General features: G+C 61.4%; 1 protein-coding gene across 5 annotated transcripts in view; it reads right to left on the bottom strand.

Moving 5' to 3' along the window:
- NFIX (nuclear factor I X) overlaps positions 1-19939 on the bottom strand; it is a 98249-nt gene that overhangs the window by 21976 nt on the left and 56334 nt on the right. For all 5 annotated transcript variants that reach the window (XM_053897418.1, XM_053897419.1, XM_053897417.1 and 2 more), the window contains exons 3-5: positions 959-1021; positions 522-596; positions 35-155 (exon numbers count right to left, since the gene is read on the bottom strand). In XM_053897418.1, coding sequence (XP_053753393.1) covers positions 35-155; positions 522-596; positions 959-1021 — 259 coding nt within the window. The remainder of the gene's footprint in view (positions 1-34; positions 156-521; positions 597-958; positions 1022-19939) is intronic.

Here is a 19939-nt window from a genome sequence, read left to right as displayed (position 1 = left end):
GGATCGGAGGGGAGGGCCAGGGTCCTGGGCTCACCTGGTGGAAGGAGGGGAGGTGATGGACCGCCGCCCCAGGGTCACCTGGTTTATGTTGTAGTAGCTGGGACTCTCCAGGTCCGCCAGTGAGAAGTTGGGCCCTGATGCTGTGGCAACAGGAGCTGGGAAAAGGCGAGAAGGGGATGAGGTTTGGACGGTGTGGAAGGCTCAGTGGGGCCTGTTTTGTTGTCATGAGCAGCTCCCCAGAAGCCTCCTCCTGGCTGGGGGGGGGGAGGGGTCTTTGGGGAAGAGCCCTTGGTTATGATTTTGTTTTCCTCCAAAACAGTGGAGATTAGAGATACGGCTCTCTGGGCACCTCTGCTCCACCTAGCCCAGTACCAATGGGCAGAGGGTCCCAGGAAATCCCGTCTGCCCCCTACTAGGACCCCACCAGCTGGGGGGGAGGGGACACATGGGGTCCGAATCCCCCCTCCTTACACCCCCGGTCTGCTGAGCTCAGCCACGGCTGGAAGAAAGAACTCACTTACTCTGTGATACTCTCACCAGCTCCGTCACATTCCAGACCCCGGAAGTCACAAAACAGTCCTGGAAACTTAAGTGCCCTGAAGAGTGGAAAGGACAAGTGAGTGAGCCAGGCAAGGCTCGGAGGGGCTACCTGCCTGTCTCCCCAAAGCTCTCCCCACTCTTGCTGCGACTCGCTTCCTCCCAAGCCTCGTGTTCCAGACACAGGCTGGCCCTCAGGCCCTCACGTCCACACGGGGGACCGAGCATGCTTCAGGGGAGCCCCCACCCCCTTGGACATCAGCTGAAGTTCAGCCGAGGAACAGCTGAGTCGAGGGGAAGAAATGGGGGCAGACAGGAGGCCAGGCTGGCCAGGGTGTAGGAGGGCAGAGGAGGGCGAGGGGGGCAGGGCAGGCCCAAGAGGCCAGGCGTGGGCCAGCGGCAGTTGTGGAGGGGCACTGACCGTTGGGCAGTGGTTTGATGTCCGCATCTCCTTGCTGGTTTGAACTATCTGATTGTCCGGATTCTGCGGGAGACACAAAGGGGAGAGGAGGTCAGGATCGAGGCGCCCCGCCAACGCCAGCCAAGGAGCTGCGCCTTCAGCCCTGCAAACACCTTCACAGCACCCTCTCCTCGGAGGGGCGCAGCCTGGGGAGACCTGGAGAGAGGAGGAAGAAAGCGCTACCGACAGTGGAGCCAGACCATTCTCGGCGGCGGGGCATCCTGGGCACCGCAGGGTGTGTCTGGCAGGAGCCCTGGCCTCCACATTCTAGATTCGAGTAGCCCAGTGTGCCAACCAGAACTGCCCCCGTGCACACTGCCCCGTGCGCCCCGGGGGGGCGAAGTCGCCCTCAAGTGGGCAGCGGTGGCTGAGAACCAGGGCAAGGAGGGTGCCCGTGAAAGAAGCCAGTGACCGCCTCTCTGCACAGCTGGGATGAACCCCAGGGTCCCCCATCCTCCGCTCAGCCCAAGCCCCCAGAGGAGCAGCCCCGTCCTTCTCTCACTTCATTAATTACAGCCATTCCTGTCAGCCTGAACCACCCCCACCTCACCTTTATGCTTACAGGCGGTGCCTGGCAACACAGAGGGGGGAGGCTTGCCCTAACGCTGTCGCCCGCTCTGTGCCAGCCTGTCTGGGCTGTCTCATGCCCCGGTGCCACAGCTGCTCAGAGGGAGCCCCGAGACAAGGGCCCATTGTGCGGTGGGAGCTCACAGAGGGCTGGGGCAGGGTGGAGTGTGTGTGTGAATATTTTGCTGAGCTTGGGAAAGCCCCCCCCACCCCCGCCCCCCCCCACCCCCGCCCCCCCCCCAGGTCCTCAAAGCTTTGTGTGCCAGGGGCACAATGGGGACCTCCAGAATGCCTGCCCAGGCACGACAGCTGGCGAGAGGGTGGCAGAGGGGGGCCAGGGCAGGTTGTGGGGCAGGAGGAAGGCAGGCGTGGGGGTGGCATCAGAAAACCGTGCCCTGGTATTGGCCGGGGCTTTGCCCAGCTCTGGCCCTGCCTCCTGGGTCTCAACCACCGCCCCGAGGTCAGCCTGCTGGCCGGAGAGTCCACCCCTCACTGGCCTCACAGCCAAGCTGTTCACACTGGGGAGTGACCAGCGAGGAAGTTCCCAAAGGGCAAGGTGTGGGCCCAAGAGATTGCAGCAGGGGGCCCTGCGGCCACTCGGGAGGGATAGAGAGTGATGGCCACAGGGGCTGGTAAGAACAGCATCCCTATGGGAGCGAAGGCCCAGCCTTGGCTCAGGCCAAGTTCTCGGCCACCTGCCTCAAGGTGACCAGTGGGAAAGGACAGGCTGCCTATAGGACAGGTTTAGGCCCCACTCCCCCCGATTCTTTACCTGTTCAATTTTTTTTTTTTTCTCTAATTCCAAAAAAGAACAGTAAATCTTGTCACAAATCAAACACCCAGAGAGGTTCACAAGGGAAGTGCTAATGGCGGTCCTTCGCCCCACCCCCCTCCAGTTTGGGGTGCAGCCTTCCACGGTTCCCTTTGTGCTCACCCCTGTGGTGTGCGGAGGGGTGGCGAATCCTATCCCAGGCCGCCTCTTTGCCCGTGGTGCTCTCCGCTCTGGAGAGAATCCACAGGACCTCCCCCCACGCTCCCAGGAGGGCAACCTCTCTGTGCCACGGTGCCTTGTGGGTATGAATTTCGTCCTTCTCTCACCTTGGCCTCTTCCCGGCTACCTAGGTCTGATTCCACCCCCAGCTTGTCCAGGAAGGAGCAGCTGAGGGGCTAAAGTCGTGGACACCCCACGCTAGGCCCTCCCTGGACCCTGAGCCTGCTTCCTCTCTCCTCCATTCAAAACTCAGGAAGGGCACAGCCAGGGGACCAGCATGTGGAGCCCACTGAGGGGCACATACTCTGCTGCCCTGGGGTGCACGCTACCGACCCCACCCATCCTGGGACCAACTCGTTCCCCACCGGCCTTCCGGGGCCGGGTCGGTGGAGCTGCGGGAGACAGGGGAGTCCCCCCAGGGGTGCGGTCCCGGGCCCCCTGAAAATGGCCACGTGGAGACAGAAAGCTGCGCGCATGCGCACACCCAGCCCAAGGACAGAAAGGCTAGAGAGAACCCGACAAAGAGATGGAGATGGGCCAGCGACTAAGGCAGAGACAAATGGGGCTCCAGGAGAGCGCGATAGGCAGGAAATCCTTCTGAACCAGGACACTGCCCCGAAACGTTATTGCTGTTATTACTATTAGCTTGATGTAAAGGAGCAAGCGGGAGCGAGGATCCAGCGCGGGCGAGGCCCGCTGCCACGCGCCTCCAGGCGCTGCTGGCAGCCATTTTAGCCCTTGGCAGCCATCTTACGGCTGGCGGCCCAGCCAGCGTCCCCACAATGCCACCCCCGCCGGCCCCCGGCATGCTCAGCTCGGCTCCAGGACAAAAGGCAGAAACACTGGAAATCTGGACCCAGGCTCGGAGGCTCAGGAGGCAGCCCTGCAGCAGGGGCAGCTTCAGCCAGGGCCCCACCGTCCTGCTCCAGCGGCACCCCCTTCACCCTCGGGGCCAGCACCCAGCAGAAGGAGAAGGGAGGGTTGAGGCAGGGGCCCTGGGGACGCCACGTGCTACTCAAAGGCAGCCGGAGCCCCCATGGGCCATCCCCGGGCCCAGGGGCTCAACTAGGACCCCTGCCCTGGCAGGACAGTAAGGGACACGAGGGGGGCAGGCCCTCGTCCACCCAGTGGGCTTAGGGGTGCGCCCTGGACGGACGGGGGCAGGGGACTGGCAGGAACCCATACAGCAGCCGTGGGGCCCAAACCGGCCACCGGGCCCTGGTGGACAGGCTTCTAGGGAGGGTAAGGAGAACCACCCCCCCCCCCCCCCCCCCCCGCCCCAGGAGTGGGAGCCAGCTGGGCCGGCCTTTGTGGGCTCTTTGGGGAGCCTGGAGGTCGGGGCTTGCTCTAGACAACCCTCTGGGATCAGCCTAGCCCACCGGGGAGCACACCAACCCAGCATCGTGACTCCCTTCCCTGTTGGGCTCCCTGGGGGAGGGGATAACCCCAGGCCTCAGGACAGACAGGAGGAAGGTCCCTTTATGACACCCCTCCCCACGCCCCGCCTCATGGCTGCTCAGCTTTTATCTGGCAGAATGGGGCTTATCAGAGCCACCAGCTGAACAAACATACAAATCCACGGTTAGTGAGAAAAAACCCTCTGCCTGAACTCTTTATCTCCTGTTCACAGGCCCCACGCACTGCCCCCTGCCAACAGCACAGGAGGAGACCTGACTGCTGCGCGGCGGGGGCTCCTGTCTCCGCTGCCCCCCCCCCTTCTCCCCTCGCCCCCGACCCAGAACAGGGTGGCTCTCCCCTGGCAGTCCCTGCCGGGCGGGTTTGCATGGGAGCCCCCCTCCAGTGTCTGCTTTCTCGCCAGGGATAATGGGCCAGCTGGTGGCCTGTGGGCCAGTGGAGGGGCAGGGACAGTGTTGGCTAGCACAAGGCAGACAGGTGCCCAGCTCCATCTTTTATCCTCCCTCCCCCAACCACCCGGCCCACGCCCCCACCCCCCCCCCCCCCCGCCCGCCCCCAGAGGCTGTTACTCTGGTTCCCCGGGCTTCCCGGGCCACATCTCCTGGAAGCCTCTGTGGCCTCGGCTCTCCCCAGCCTGGCTGCCAGAGCAGTGGGGACCCTAGGTACACACCCCCAGTTCAGGGCCACCCTGACCAAGGTCAGCAAAGCAACCCTAACCCCGCTGCCTACCCCTCTCTTCAGAGACAACTGCTGCCTTCACATCCTAGACACCGGAGAGGGGACGCAGCAGCCGGGGGGGGGGGGGGGGGGGGTGGCACCACTACCCGCACTTGGCCTTGACACAGCTCAACCTTCCCCTCTTTCCTGGCGCTGGGACCAAAGAGCACCTTCCCTGGTTTGAAGCTTTCTCACATGAGGCCTATCAAATATAGCCTCCTAGGAACAGTCCAGCCACTGTGTCTGATGCCCTGGGATGCACGCCCTGGGCAGGCAGGCATCAGGGTCCCTGAGCCCGGGGCCAGGTTTGGGGACGGAGAGAATCTCAGAGCCCACAGCTTATTCTTCATGCTGCCGAGGGTCACGCCAGCTCATGTCACCCACAGGAGCATGCTCTGCTGACTGCCCTCTACTTGGGACCTGGGCTTCTCATGTGATCCACACCTTTGAGGGAGAGGCCACCTGCCAGTAGTGCCTTAGGGCTCTGGCCGCTGTGGAGGCTTCCAGAAGGGAGGATTATGCAGAGGCAGGTGACAGATCTGGACTCTTGTCTCAGCATGGCTCCTGGGTCTGGGGCTACTCCCCATTCGTCTGCACACCTGTCATCGGTCACCCCCCTGCATCAATGGCTTGTGGCCTCCTGCAAATACCCGGACCTGGGCCAAGCTCGGCCAACAGTTGGCAGGCAGTGTGGACCCCTCTCTTCCTTAGGTCCCTTCACATCCCCTGGAACAGCCACGAAGCTCCCCCTCCAGCACTGCCTCTCTCAACCCTCCACCAGCCCTTCTCAGCCCTTGAAGCCCCACTACTTTCTTTATGGAGCTCTTCACCTTTCCCTTTGGAATCCCATTTCTGATCTCCTTTTTCTCTGTCTTGGCTCCGACCTCCTCTCTGTCCTTCCTTCTCCTTCATTTTCCCTCTCTCCTGCTCTCTTTCCTCTCCTGACCTTGCCGGTTCTGTGTGTGTGTGTGTGTGTGTGTGTGTGTGTGTGTGTGTGTGTGTGTGTGTGTATCCAAAAGGGACACTTCACTGGAGCTCTGGAGGGGAAGCTCCAGCAGCCAGGAAGAGCCCAGTGTTGCATCCGAACCCCAGTTGACAGCATGTTATATATATATATGTATAGATATTTCCACTCACAGACGGGGAGATATTTACGGCTCCCGCTAGGTGAAGGACGAATTCCTGCTCGCTGCAGGGAACGCTCTGCCTCAGCTCCCACCCGAAACAAACTCTCTCCGCGAAAGGGGCCACATGCAACTTGCTGGCCGGCTGCCTCCACGCACATCACTGACAGAGTGAGTTCTTAGGTGGCCAAGAGGGGCGGAAAGACCCAGCTCAACCACACCCACAACGTGCGTATACTGAGGCAAGCGCAGTCAAACGCGCACGCGCTTGGACACGCAGCCAGCGATTTCCTGCTGCCCCGAAGGGGTAGGAGCAGACGATGCACGCAGAGCCCTGGTCCCACCGGGCACAGCATGTTCAGTGCTAAGCACTGGGCCAGACAGGAAGCCACCTCTAGCTCGGCCGGACCTCTGACCTTTGGGGGCTAGCGAGGACAAACCCCGGAGTGTGCGGTTTGCTTGCCCCTCCCCGGGCTTTCTCCAGGTCTGGGGTTCGGGAAGCAGGCGGGAGCGTGCGCTGTTCTGGGGGTCCTCTGAAGGGCCGATGCAATTCAGGAGCTGATCCTGGCCCTCCCCAGTGTGACACTCCCCTCCCCCTCCCTGGCTCCCCCTCTTCTGCGATTCCGGAGCATCCAGGGCACTGGAAACCCAATCTCAAGGGGAGCCAGAGGCCTGGCCTGCGGCAATCAGAGCCGGAGAATGTAACTATTGTGCCTCTTGAAACCTAAGTCTGAGAATCTGAGACACCCTGAGGAGGGGAGCAGTGGACGGATGGGGGGCTAGGGAGACGGGTCACAGAGGGGTTCTCCCCATCTCTGCAAACAGGAGACCCAGGGACGGAGGAAGTCCTTGAGAGGGCAGGGCAGCCAGAGGGCAAAGAGGGGAGGGGCTCGGCCTGGGCCCGGCCCAGGGGGCTTCTAGGATCTTTCCTTCCTTCTTTCCACTCTGTGCTCCACCCCCAGCTTCATGCCTACACACGGGCCCTGGAGCCATCCTGAGGTTTATCCCTCTTCTGTCACCCCTAGAGCCCCACGTGGCGGGGACAGGGGCATGACCAGGAAGCACAGCCCCGAAGATCTGGGCAGGGGTGTGGCCAGGGGCAGGATAGGCACACACGTCACCCCCTCATTACCTTCCTCTCTCCTTTCCTCACTCCCCCTCTACTCATGGATCTGAAGGGGCTTGAGCCTTTGACCTGAGTCACCTGTGCAGGGGAGGGAGGTGGCGTGCCAGTCACACCTGCGTAGGCTAGACCTGCTCTGGCTGCCCCTGAGGCCTGAGCTCAAGGCCATGAAGGGAGGATGGGGCAGGGACAACAGATCAGGCCGCAGGGAACATCTGGATGGGACACTGCAGTCGCAGGCCCTGGCCCTGGAGGCAAGCACGACCGTTCCCACCTCCACCCACCCTGCCTCCGCCAGTGCCGTCTGTGGTCCTCCCCTGGCGTGAGCTGCTCAGCGTCTCTGCCCCACACCCGACGGGAGAACCTTCCTTGGCATTGCCCCCAGCCCAGGGAGAACTAGAGACGCGACCCGGTCACTGAAGCCCAAGGGAACTGGGTGCCCGACTGCTTATTCCCATGAGAGGACAGACAGCGGCCCATAAAGGAGACAGGAGGAAGGATACACCTTGGTGCAGAGCACAACACCCAGCAGGTGGATGGAGGGGCAGAGGCCAGGTCCATCCGCGAGTTGGGGGCCTCTCCACGCCCAGCCCGGCAGGCAGCCCTGGGGGATGCGGGCGGACCCACGGGCTCCTCCCGGGTCCCCCCTTTGCAGGGGACTCAGCACCGACCTGCAAGACCTCAGACGTCAGTGCTCCATGGCTCTCTCTGAACAAGCCGACCCCGTGCCTTGCAGTAACACCATCTGGGGTGTTCCAGAGGTGCCCAGGGGCCAGCAAATCCCATCAGATCAGAATTCCTGTCAGACAGGGATTGGGGGTGAAGTGGCCACTACTGAAGAAGCCAAAGGAAGGGGTCTTTGGGGAGGGGGGAGGAGGGAGGAGGGAGGAGGGAGGAGGTAGGAGGGAGGAGGGAGGAGGGAGGCGGGAGCACCCCCACCCCGGGCCCTGGCCCACCTTTGCCCAGAGCTTGCCCTTGGCCTATCCAGGGGAGATGTCCTTGGTCTGGACCCCATGTCTGCTCTAAGTGGGGGGGGGGGGGGCCTCACCCCAGCGCAGGGAGGGCAGAGGGGGACAGAGGTGGATAACCAGCGACAGTGGAAACTCCTCTCGAGTTCACATCCATGCTCTAGAATCTACCAGCGCAGTGACCTTGGCCAAGTTCTGAGCTGTTTCTTCCTCTGTTAAATGCAGGTGCTACCCACCACCCAGGGTTCCTGGGCGAGGAAAATGAGAAAACAGGTAAAAGGTGCTTCACCTCCATGAGCTGAAACTGCTCCTCCTTCTCCCACTCTGCTCACAGGCTGCTTCGTGGGGGGGTGTGGCTGGCCCTCAGCTCCCTGCCCTCAGGCGTGCATACTCTTTATGACACCCTGAGCATGCCCTAGATTACTATTTTTCGGTGTCTTGCCCCAGAGAACACAGCCAGTAAGCTGAGGGGCTCCCTCAGGGCCTGGCCCATGACGATCTGCAAAGAGGGGCAGAGAGGTTTGTCTGGAAATGAAAGAGCGGGATGCCTTCTACAGGCGTGTCCCTCCCCAAAGTCAGTGGTCACGGTAAATGGTCTCTGGACGGCCACCACACTGGAAATCCCCTTATCCGGGGGATGCGTAAGGGCAACAGGGAAGGGGGAGAAAATGCTTGTGCCCCGGATTCTGAGGACGCTGGGCCCTAGGCCCTGCCTATGCTAGCCCAGCGGTAAGGGTATAGAGAGCTGAGGACACCAGAAGCATAGGTGCTGCCCCAACGGGTGCCCAGCTGCCTCTCCTGGGAGCGCCGGCTGGTGCCACGGCTCAACCAGCAGCTCGAGCCAACATTTCCAAGAGGGCCTGGGGCCAGGAGTCATGTAATAGTGGGGTCCAGAAGAGTGGCCCCCAGCCCCTAAAGCTTCTGTCCCCTCCTCAGCCTGACAGACAGAAACTGACAGTGGGCCCAGCACACCAAGAAAAGATGGGCCCTGTGGAGGGTGTCCCCCCATCCAGGCTAGGGGCACGCGGAGCTGCTCCCCCACCCCCACCCGCTCTATTTCCAGCGTTGCCCTTTCTGGCCCTGTAAACTGCCCAGGCCTGGCCAGACAACTGCCCCCACCTCCAGCTGCTCTTAGGACTATTAATAGTGTCCCCACCTCCCAGGGTCAGGCATCACCCTCCCCCCATCCCCCAAATACACTTGTCCTTGGTCTAATTATTTGTTAAGGCACAGAGTCCTCTGGGCGCTAATGCCAACCAGGGATGAGAAGTGGGGGGGGGGGGGGCGCAGAAGCTCTGGAGGGACACACCTGGCACAAGTGGGAGTTTGGGGAAAGGAGGGAAGGAATCACTGAGCCCCCGAGCAAGAGAATGACAAGAAGACAACATGAAAACTAAAAGAGAAAGAGGCCAAGACAGCACATCAGAACCAAAGCAAAGTGGTTCAAAACAAGGCTGCCATAGAAAGAAATCAGAGAAGGAGAAGGTTCCAAGAGGGAGGAAAGAGGGAAGAAAGCAGAGAGAGAAAGAGAAAGGAAAGGAGGAAATGACTCCTTTAAAAAAAACAAAACAAAAAAACAGAAGGGGAGAAAACTTTCCTGAAAATACTCAGGAGTGGCTTCCTAAGCACAGTTGTGCTGCAGCCAGCCGTTGGCTGCCGAGGGCACTCATCAGGGTGAGGGCCTGGAGAGCCCCCAGGCCAAGGAGCCTCTCTACCCACACACCCTTGCAACGTGCTGGGGAAGGGAGGGGAAGCAAAGAATGAGAAGAAGGGGCAGAAAGGGAGCAACTGACCAGGAAAAGAAGGTGGCAGAAGTGAGTCCCCACAGAGAGGAAAGACACCCTCAGCCCTGGGCAGGGGAAGCCTCCCACACGTGGAGCTTCCTTACCTATGGAAAGACGGACAGACTGGCCAGGAGACGGCAAGGATGGGGCAACATGAGGGCTCCCTGGCCTCCTTGGGCTCCATGCTACCACTCCCCTCGTGGCCATGAGCACGGTCTTACCCCACCTGCCCCCCCCCTTCCCTAAGGAGAATCCCGGGGGCCTGGGAAGGAGAACCCACCTAAGCGACAGCCGGCCGAGGCCACCTGCCTCCTACCCTCAGGCACTCTAATTTCCTCAGCCCCCTAAGGGGCAGCACCTGACATTCAGGCTAAAGGAGCCTCTTTACCAAGGACTTGCCTTCTGCGGGAAGACAGACTTGGGTTCACGGAAGGGCAACAAACACAAACCTGTGCCACAATCAAAGGTCTAAGTGGAGGACTGCTGCCTGGAGGCTGGAGGCCAAGTAGCCCTTCCTTCAAATCCCATCGACACTGGGAGCCTCTGGCTGGGCCAGGGCTGGAAGAGTGGAAAACTCTGGCTTTGGAGGGCTCAAGAGCCCTAAGGACTTGGCCACCAGGCCTCCCAGGTCCAAGGGTTCCTGCCTGGGAGCACCCCACCAGACCATCATCCCCTTGGGGTCAAGGCCTATCAGTGTTTTGTTCACGACTATATCCACCACACCTGGACGTGCAGTTGGGAGCGGTTGACAAGACTCTAAACAGATCCTTCTAGATCCTTCTTCCAACTGTGGCTACACTGACCACCCGGGGGACAGAAGCACCAGGTGTTTGGCACCTTCCGCGTCCCGACAACATTTTTTCCTGCAGGTCCGTCCTTGACGCTCAATACCCGAGGAATTGACGTGGAAACCCCAGTAGCACTAATTCTCCTGCAAAGCCCAGTTGGGCCCGGAGTGCAGGCCTGGCCACACAGACCCCCGCGCCCGAGGGCTGCACTAACCAGAGGAAGGATGCAGTGTCTCCCTGTGGAGGGCAGGGCAGGGAGACGCTCTCGCCAGCTCGCTCTGCTCCCCACGCCCCAGCCCCAGACCCAGACGCCTTCAGGCAGCCACCATCCAGAGCTGTCCAGATAAGACGTGAAGAATCTGGGCCTCTGACTCAAAATCTCCAGCTTACAGCACTGAAAGCCCAGGCTGGGTTGAATAAGTGGGTAGGCAGGTGGCCTCCTGAGGGGGTGAGACGGCTCTGGGTGCCAGAACGAGCCCCGGGCCTGGAATCCAAATCCTAGACCTGCTGTTATGAGGCACCCGGTGGTCTCCCAGGCCTCCTTTCCCTCCCGGTCCAACCCATGCCAGGCTTGCCTTGGACGGCACAGTGAGCTGTGAGTAGGGATTTTTACAGAGAAGACCCGATGGTTTTATACTCTATAAAGCGTGAGGCACACATAAAGACAGCATAGATGGGGCAAGGAGGTCAGCTTCCAGGGCCCTGTGTCTCAGCTTTGCTGTGATCCTCAACAGCAGCTTGAGGGGCATCTCCCAGAAGCTTGGACCTGCACACAGTACCGAGGCTGGCCACCTGTCAAAGGGCAGCTACGCAGAGTCACAGGGCTGGGATGGTCCGGGCTGCTAGATATCGACCCTCCAGGTTGGCAGGTGCCGAGTTCTCCACTGACAATGCCCTGAAGGGCCGGATGGGGCTTTCCGGAGAGCGGGGCAGCTGGGCCCAGGGGCCGCACCCCGGGGGAGCGGCGCGCTGCATTCCCGGACGCCGTAGCTAGGTGGCGCAGCGAGTTAACACTAGCTGCCCTCCGCCGGCAGCGCCAGGGACCCGGCCGGGGGCGGGGGCGGGGGCGGCGAACCCGCGCGCCGCCCGCGGGAGGCTTCAGGGGCCCGGGTTCCCTCTGCAACACCCACGAGGCCTGAGCAGGAAGGAGGACCCGGCCAGACCTAGGCCGCTCGAACCCAGGGCTGTGCTGCCCGAGGCAGCGGCTCCCGTTGCCGCCGTTGCCGCTGCCAAGCACATCCCGTGATGTAATGTGAGGGCCGAGCTTCCCGTTCTCATTGATTAGGAACAGCTTGCGGTGCGGGGGCCGGATGGAAGGGGGCCGGGGAATGGGCGAGCGAGGAGGAGCGGGAAGGGGGGAGCTGCCAGGTGCATGGCTGTGGGGGTAAACCAGCGAGCCCGGGCCCACCCTGCACGGCGCCAGCGCGCCGCTCGGTCCCTACCTGCCTTCCCCCGGAGCGGGGCTGCTCTGGATGTGGGCGAGTCTGCGGCCGCGTGACCCCAGGACTGTTCCCAACACTCCCACGACGCCCCCACCTTTGGGCAGCACAGACCTGCCCCTGTACTTGATACACGCTTGTACTTGATAAACGCTTGAAGAGGAAGATTTCTGCCTCCCCCCACCCCCGCCCCCGCCTCTCAAAAAGTTAAAAATGGAGACTAAAAGTCAGAGATCAGGCACCAAAAAGAGGGAGAGAAATGGAGAAAAGTCAAGAAGAAGAAGAAGAAGAGGAAGAAAAAAACAACAGCGCTCTCTGCAGTGGCGGCAGCCGTCGGTCAGGCACACCCTCCCAGGCGGGTGTGGAGAAAGGCCCCTTTGTTCGGCAGGGAGGTTAGCCGAGGTGAGGCCCGCTCCCCCCACCCCCCTGACCCTGGGCAGTGCAGATCGCTGCTCAGGGCTCCGGACTGGGTCTGGCCGCTTCCCTGACCCCCCAATCCTTCTCCCACTCCTCCTGTCAGCCAGTGGAGCAGCCTAGCAGTGGGGGGTAGTGGGGGGAGCCCTGCTCCGTACCCCCTGCCTTGTCCAAGTACCTAGGGTCACACGTGTGGGGCTGGGCTGGGCTGGATCCTCCAATGGGCCTTCTGGACGCCTGCACTACCGGCCATTAGCAGTTTGCCCAGGCTGCTCTTAAGCTGTGGGGTTTTGGGGGGAGGGCAGATCTGCATGCAGCAGGCCCCCCCACAAAAGCATGGCCAGGGAGGGTGGCACATGCTAGAAGATGGAGCCCCAGGAGGCACAGGCTGGCTGACTACACCCCTCCCGCCCACAGTGAGGCCCAGGGCGTCCCCTGTACCTACTCTACACATGGGACCTTTCTAATACCCTTGGGCTCTGGGCTCCTGCAGGGCTTCCTCAAAGTGAGGGCTGGGTTCTGGTGCTGGAGTCATCCTCAGATGACAGACAGGGACTGAGGTCACTCCTTGTTTCCCAAGAAGGGGCCAGAGTGGGGTTGTAAAGGGAGGCTGAGAACAGGCCCACCTCCACAGCCTGCCAAAGCACAGGCTTACAGAGGGAGCCTGGCAGCAGTGGGAGGGAAGAGACGTAGAAAAGCATCCCCTTCGCCTTGCACACCCTATGCCCTACCCCACCCCATGGGCTCAGGTTGGGGAAAGGACCTGAGGCACGGTAGTCCTCCCACCCCAGCACTGTGTGCCCTCTGCTGGCAATCCCGCTCTGCCCATTAGGGAGGCCGGGCGTGCGGGCTCCCCGGAGCCCTCAGGCCTGGCAGACAGAGCTGGATGGCTATACAACGGGCCAAGAAGTGCGTCCCATTTCCAACCAGTGACACCCTGTAGCTCCGGACCCTGGCATGGGGCAGCAGGAGACCTGGAACGAGGGACTGGCCTGGACGGGTCTGCTCCAGTCCCCTGGCCTCATGCTAGGGGGTACCTGCTTTTCAGGAGGCCCGACCCCCTGCCAGCAGTATCTGAACGCAAGGCAGGGAGCGGAGAGAAGAGGAGTAAGTAGGGTGTCGCTGACCTGGCCCCTCCCAGGCCCCTGGCTTGAAAAGTGGGGGAAGGAGAGGGGAGAGGAACAGCAGCAGCTGGAATCGCAGGGAGCCTGGACCATCCTGTCCGGAGCTGAAACGGCTGCGAGAAGCTGCAGCTCAGATACACGATGTCCTGCCAAACCCCAGTCCTTTAATTCAATTAAGCGCGGGACAGACTTCCCAGATTTTTCTGTGTGTGTGTGAGTGCCTGTGAAAGTCCTGATGTGTGTGAATCCGGGAGCTGGGAGCATGTGGATGTGTGAATCCTGATGGGGGCAGAGGAAGACAAAAAGGATGCAAATGTCGGGGGAGGAGAGGGGTGGGTGGGGCAGGATGGCTCCAGGAGAGGGTGGGTATCTAAATCTTGCCGGAGGGCCAAACTCCAGGGTTCTCAAAAACCCCACCCCATGGCCCATTCCCTGTGGTGGGGCAAGATTTGAGCATCTCTGGCCTCCACCCACTAGATGCCAGTAGCATCACACCCCCTCAAGGAGTGACAACCAGAAGTGTCCCCGCCATTGGCGAATGTCGCCTCGGGGAAGAATCAGCCTGGTGGGACCCGCCACTCTGGGGCACAAGATGAAAACTGAGACTCTCGTATTTACTACCAGGGCCTTGCCCTACCTCTCCCCCTTTGGGCTTACATCCCAGTGGCTTGACTTCCCAAGTGTCTCAGGTCTGGCTCTTTTTTTTCTGAAATATTCTCCCCACCTTACCCATCTGGCCAGAGGAGTCTGAGGGCAACTCCAGCTCAGCAATGGTCTGATAAGCAGCACGGAGCTAGGAAGTGACTTGCCCCCACCTCCACAGAGGAAGGGAGAGCTGTCATGGTCAAAGTCAGAAGCCAAAGTCATGCCCTGAACCAGACCTGAAGCCTGACCTCTGTATCGCTGGAGTGGGGGGGGGGGGGGCAGCAGAGTCCACAGGAGAGGTGGGGACTTGCCTGGGGACAGACCCCTGGAAAGATACGCTACCCTGCTCAGTCCCTGGAGGTAGGTGGAAGGAAATCAATGCACCACCCTCTCAGCATCCTACCACCCCTCCTGCTTGGGGGCTCCAGAAATGCTGGAGCTGGGTGTCCCCAGCTCAGCCGTAGCAGAGGCCAACTCGCCTCCCCTGTTCCCAGGGTCACCTGTGGCTGTCCTGGCAGGGATGGGGGGAGGGGAGACTTAGTTCCAGCAGCCCTTCTCCCCGGGCCCAGGGAGCTCGCTCGCTTCTCTCCCTAAGCCCTCCTGGAGCCTCGAACAGCCCCCTTCTGGGAGCAGAGCCAAAAAGATGGGAGAAGGATGTTTATAAGCTGCTAAAAGGGAAAAGGAAAAAAGTGGGAGGTGGGGCAGAGAGGCCCAAGCCTCCAGGTAGTGAAGACTGGAGACTCAGGTAGGGAGAGAAGGAGGGAGGCCACCTTCCCCAGTGAGCCAACATCTGGCTAAACTGACAGGTGGTGCCCCCCCCCCGCCCTGCCCTGCTGGACCACAACCAGGCCTAACCATGTACACACGCAGGGGTCTCTCACCCCACGCTGACCTGCCAAGCGACTCTTATCCCACCCCAGAGGATGCTGAGACACTTCTGGTTTTAGCTTGTTTCCTCCGCTCAGCCTGAGAAGGACAGAACCAGGGAAGGGTGCAGGGCCCTGGGGAGCCCAGGCTGGGGGTGTTGTGACAGGAGCCAGGCTCGGCGGGGAGCGAAAGCCGAGTCCCCAGCTCTGGGGCTCGGCACACAGCTAATGGGAGGCTGGCAGCGCAAATTGTTGTTTACTTTTAATTAAGTAAACAATGTCGGCTTTCCGCCTCCTCCCCTGCCATCCCAGCCAGTAATTTGGGGGATGACAATGGGGTTGTTTCCTTCCTCCTGCCTCCTTCCCTCCCTCGAGCACTCCTGCTCACTCCCTGCTCTGCTCAGCCTTCACAACTTGCCAGTGCTGGGTGAGGCCCCACCCAGGGGGTTGGGGGGACAGGAAGGTCCAGGCTGACGGGCAGGCTCTCTGGGGAGCAATCTCACGGTCAGGTTCACCTCAGGTGCCAAGGGCGGCTAAGCACTTGGATGCGGCCCATTCTCTTTCTGCCCCCTCCTCCCCCCCCAATAACCCTCGTCCCTAACCACCAGCTCGAAAATCTAAAAAACAGGTGATCCAGAGTCTGAGCAAAGCAGCGGAGACCAGAGCCCCAGGTGAGGAAAGTATTTTCCCAGGAGTGGGATAGGTCTTCCCCGCAGGTAACCAGAAGGTGGACCTTCTGGTTCACTGGGGCAGGGCAAGGGCACGCCAGAGGCTGGTTCATCTGTGGGGCTGGAGTTCACGGAGCCAACTGGCAGCTGAATTGTAGGTACCAGCTTTCCTCAGAAGCAGGGCTGGCTTCGGGGCCTTGGTTTCTGCTCTTCCTGTAGGTGGTTCTCCTGAAAGGCTGGAGCAGCCGAAGAAAAGCAAGCTGAGCTGGCTTTTCACTGAGTGGGTCCCCTAGCCTGGTGGGGAGGGGGGGGGCGCAGACACAGGGCTCCCCCCCGAGTGCAGGGGCAGCAGGCAGGAGGGGCTGAACCCTAAGTCTTTGGGAGAGGCCGAATTTCAAATTACTCCTGGCGGGATCGATTTGCACCCAGGATCTCTGTGGAGACAAAGCGCTCTTCGCACCCTTTCTCAGTAAACCTGTAAACGGGTCCACCTCTCTGAGGACCTCCGCCCGCAGTGGGGGCTCTGCGAACGTGGTGGAAGGGAGAGGAGGAGAATCTCTCCGTCCCCTCTCCCGCCTCTGCCTCCCAGGGATCAAGCTGTAGGGTCCTGAGCCAAGCCTGGCCCTGGAGCTCACTTGAGTCCCCTCCTCCCCCGAGAGGCCGGAAGACTCTCTCCAAGGTGTTGGGGGGGGGGGGTCTGAGTCTTGTGCAAGCCCCGCTCCTCCCCCTGCGCAGGGCTGCTCCCCCACCTCCTTCCGAAGGGCGGGACTGCGGCAGCAGAGTTGGCTCGGGCTGGATGCAATTTCAGCCGCAGAGCAGGGCTCCCTGGCTGGAAGCAATTTTCTCATTAGGACCCCAGGCCTGCCTGCCCGTTGGTTCTCAGCCCTCACTCCCCTTCTGCGAAACCGCACCCCACAGGCCTCCCCACAGACCACTCACACGCACAGGGAGCCACACGTGTACAAGTCAGAGGGGGCGATCACGGGGTCACCACAGTGGAGCCGGGCGCGGGAGAGAGGTGCTGGCACAAAGCCGTGGCTGGGGAGGCCCTAAGCGGAGGTCGGAGCTCCCCCTCCACCTCCTAGGCGCCCACTTCGGGCTCCCAGACCCAGACAGCTGGCTCCTCCCTGCTGCCCCAGGGAGAGAGGATCGCGGACCCCAGAACCGGCAAGGGAGGCCGGCGGACCTCGAGCCCCGCGGAGCCTCAGGGCCGGCCTCCTCGCCCAGCACTCCCGGGAGCCCCGAGCACTCAGCCGCCTCCGCGGCCCTCCTCGCCCAGCTGGGCCGGCGGCAAGCAGATGGGCTCTCGGGAGGCAGACCCCCTCCCCCAGCCCCGAGGCTGCTCCGAGTGGAGGGTGGTCTCCGGCGAGGGAGGGGAGCCGAGGCCCTGCGAGGGGCGGCTCCTTGCTCCGCAGACACATGTGGTTGGACTTAAAAAGCTATTAGGGAGCGAGGCGCTGGCGGGGAGTGCGGCCGGCCCTCGCACCAGAGAGGGGGAGGGCAGATGCCGAGGCGGTGAGCTCAGCACCTCTCGCCTCCTCCCCGGAGGGGCCCCAGGACTCCTGGAGGACTCGGGGGACCCTCACTCAGCAGGGGAGTGGGGCAAGCCCTGGGGGAGGGCGGGCACGGCTGGGGCCCGGGGCCGATTCTGGGAAGGGCTGCTCTCTGAGGACTCTAGGCCCGGGTCAGAGATCTCTGGGGGCGAGGGAGGTGGTGCTGGGGCTTGGCTGGGGCCCAAGGTCGGGGGGGGGGCCACAGACAGGTCCCCAGCCTTCCTTCAGCTTTCTGGGGGTGACAGCCGGCTATAGGTCGCCTAAAGCGTGTGTGTGTGTTTAGTGGGGCTGGGGGAGGGGGATTATTAGGAGAGCTCGAGAGAAGGAAGGGAAAAGTGGGCCCCACCCATCACGAGGCCAGAAAGAACCCGACGGAAAGTTCCCTAGAGCCGCCAGCTTGTAAAAAGCTTCTTTTCTTTCCAAATTATGAACATTTTTTTTAACAAGGGGGGGGGACCCCAGAGCAGCAATCTAGGACTTCATTAGGACCGTGTGTGACCATGAGTAACTGGTGACTGAAGGTGACAGGGGGTGTATCTGCCGACTTTCCAAAGTGCTCTATTGCTAAAAGCACAGCCGTCTCTCCATTGGGCTCCCTGCCTTCACCCTTCCCAGGTCCCCTTATTCCGAGATCTAGCCCCTGCCCTGGCCCACGTCTAACCCAAAGAGGGCTGCCCAACTCTGTTACAGATTGAGGTAGGTGCCAGGAAGGGCAGGGGGCACAGGGAACAGGACCATGCCTGGTATTGGTGGGCCACTGTTAAGGACCTAGCTCTATCCCACAGGAGGGCAAGGGCTCCCCTAGCGTAAGCCTTGGGTTCTGGGTCTCCCATGGGACTGTAGGAAGTGTCCCACTCAAGGCTCTGGAGACCCTCTGAGCTCCTTAGCCATCCACCGAAGTTACCACCGGCTCCCCAAGCGCCCGGGGTGCAGTGCCGATGCGGGGAGCTTGAGTTACTTGGTACAGCCGCTGTGTGGCAGGCAGGAGCTGGGTGTTTGGGAGACATTTGACCGGTCTGATAGTTCCACGGGGTAGTTATTTCTCCCCATTCGCACAGAAGGGAACATTAAGGCTCAGCCGAACGGACTGAGATCAGTCAGAGCCAGGATGGCTGGAATCTCCGCTTGCCCCTGATAGCTCTGTGGGCCCAGAGGCTGAGCTCCTAGGGCTCTCCCTTCTCGACCCACATCTGTTGACAGGAGGGATGGGAGCTGTGGGAGGACCCTGGGCAGGGCAGCAGAGAGGGGACTGCTCTGAGCCCAGAGGAGTTGGGCCAATGGGGGAGGAGCTGACCACTGAGCTGGGATCTGTGCTCAGGAAACACGCAAAGAATGTGGCTGGCAGCGGGCCAGTGGGCCAGGACCACAAAGAGGCCTTTGTTTTAGGAGGTGTCCAGGGAGTGGATGGACAGAACGGCAGAGGTGGGGGCAGCGCCCCTTATGGGTGCGACCAGGGGAGGACAGTGGTGCCTGCACGGTCCCCCCACACCACCCCCTCATGTCTGTCCCCCCACCCTTCGTTCCAGCAGTGGTGGGTTCTCTTATCAGGCCCCAGAATATGGGGGAGGGAGCCCTTGGGGGCCAGGTTACCTCTCTTCTCAGCTCCTGACCTCACTCACTCAGCTTGGGGGGTTGGTGCTCTGTCCCAAATTCAATCCTACTGAACCCCAGAAGTCACTTCCTTTGCAATGTGATACTGCAGTCCCTAGGAGCCCTGTGGACATTATCCTCTGCTTCTGCCTCCCCACACTGGCGGGGGGGGGGGGGGTTAAGTGAGGCTGGGCACATGTTGGGGATGGCAAAGTGGCCTCTGACCTCCAGGTGGGCTGTCTCAGGTTCCAGAGTCACCCTGTTCCCCTAGTTTCCCTCCTTTCCACCGAGCGGGGGGGAGGCCTTGGAACATGTTCCCCACCCCACCCACCCACACCCCCGCAGTTGCAGGGTTTCTCTGGCCTCTTCTTGGCATCTGGAAAAGTTTGGGAAACTAAAAAAATTTTTTTGAAGAGTTTGTCTATTTCTCCCCAGCCTTGCCAGGGAGCCACAGCCAAGAGGAAGAAGGGAAGGAGGGGTCTGGGGGAGTGGGGGGACAGAATAGAAAGTCACAAGAGAGTAAGAACACCCAGGGAAGGCGGGGAGCACCCAGGGGTGCCCCACTGGCCAGCCTGACCCCCAGCTGGGATTCCCTGGGCCCACCGGCACATCCACAGGCAGTAAGAAAGACCCCTGCAAAATGTCAAGCCCACCCAAGCACACAAGGCCTGTGGTGGCCTCTCCCTGCTGGAGCCCCACCAGCGCTCTGTTCGGCACGTTCCCAGGGGCCATCGCCGGCCGACAAGTGTGTATCTAGTCGAGACGCGTGGGGCAGCCTTGTGCTCTGCCCCCCACAGAAGGAGAGAATGTGTTACGATGGGCGAGCGGGGGCAGTAACAGAAGCTCAAAATGGGGGCAAAGAAGGCAGGCGGACTCCCGGCCTGTGGGGTCTCTTCCACCTGGGTGTCCTTCTTGCTGTGAGCAGGACGAGGCCAAGGTGGGAATACAGACTCTGGGTGTCAGGGGCCATACGGAACAATGCCAGAGGTCAACGTCCGTGTGCCAGCATTCTCCCTCCCCTGGGGTGTGTGGGTGTGTTACACGCACGTGGGGGGTGTGGGAGGCCCCCTGCAGCACGCAGCAGCTGATGCTATGCGGAGATGGCCTACGGTTCCATCAATGGGTAGAGTTAAGGGCACATTCCAAGAAAGGGGACACCGGTGGG

The sequence above is a fragment of the Panthera pardus genome, unplaced genomic scaffold, assembly GCF_024362965.1.
Source record: "Panthera pardus isolate Hobbes unplaced genomic scaffold, ASM2436296v1 HiC_scaffold_8, whole genome shotgun sequence".
Classification (NCBI taxonomy): domain Eukaryota; kingdom Metazoa; phylum Chordata; class Mammalia; order Carnivora; family Felidae; genus Panthera; species Panthera pardus.
This window is presented reverse-complemented; position numbering and strand designations above follow the sequence as displayed.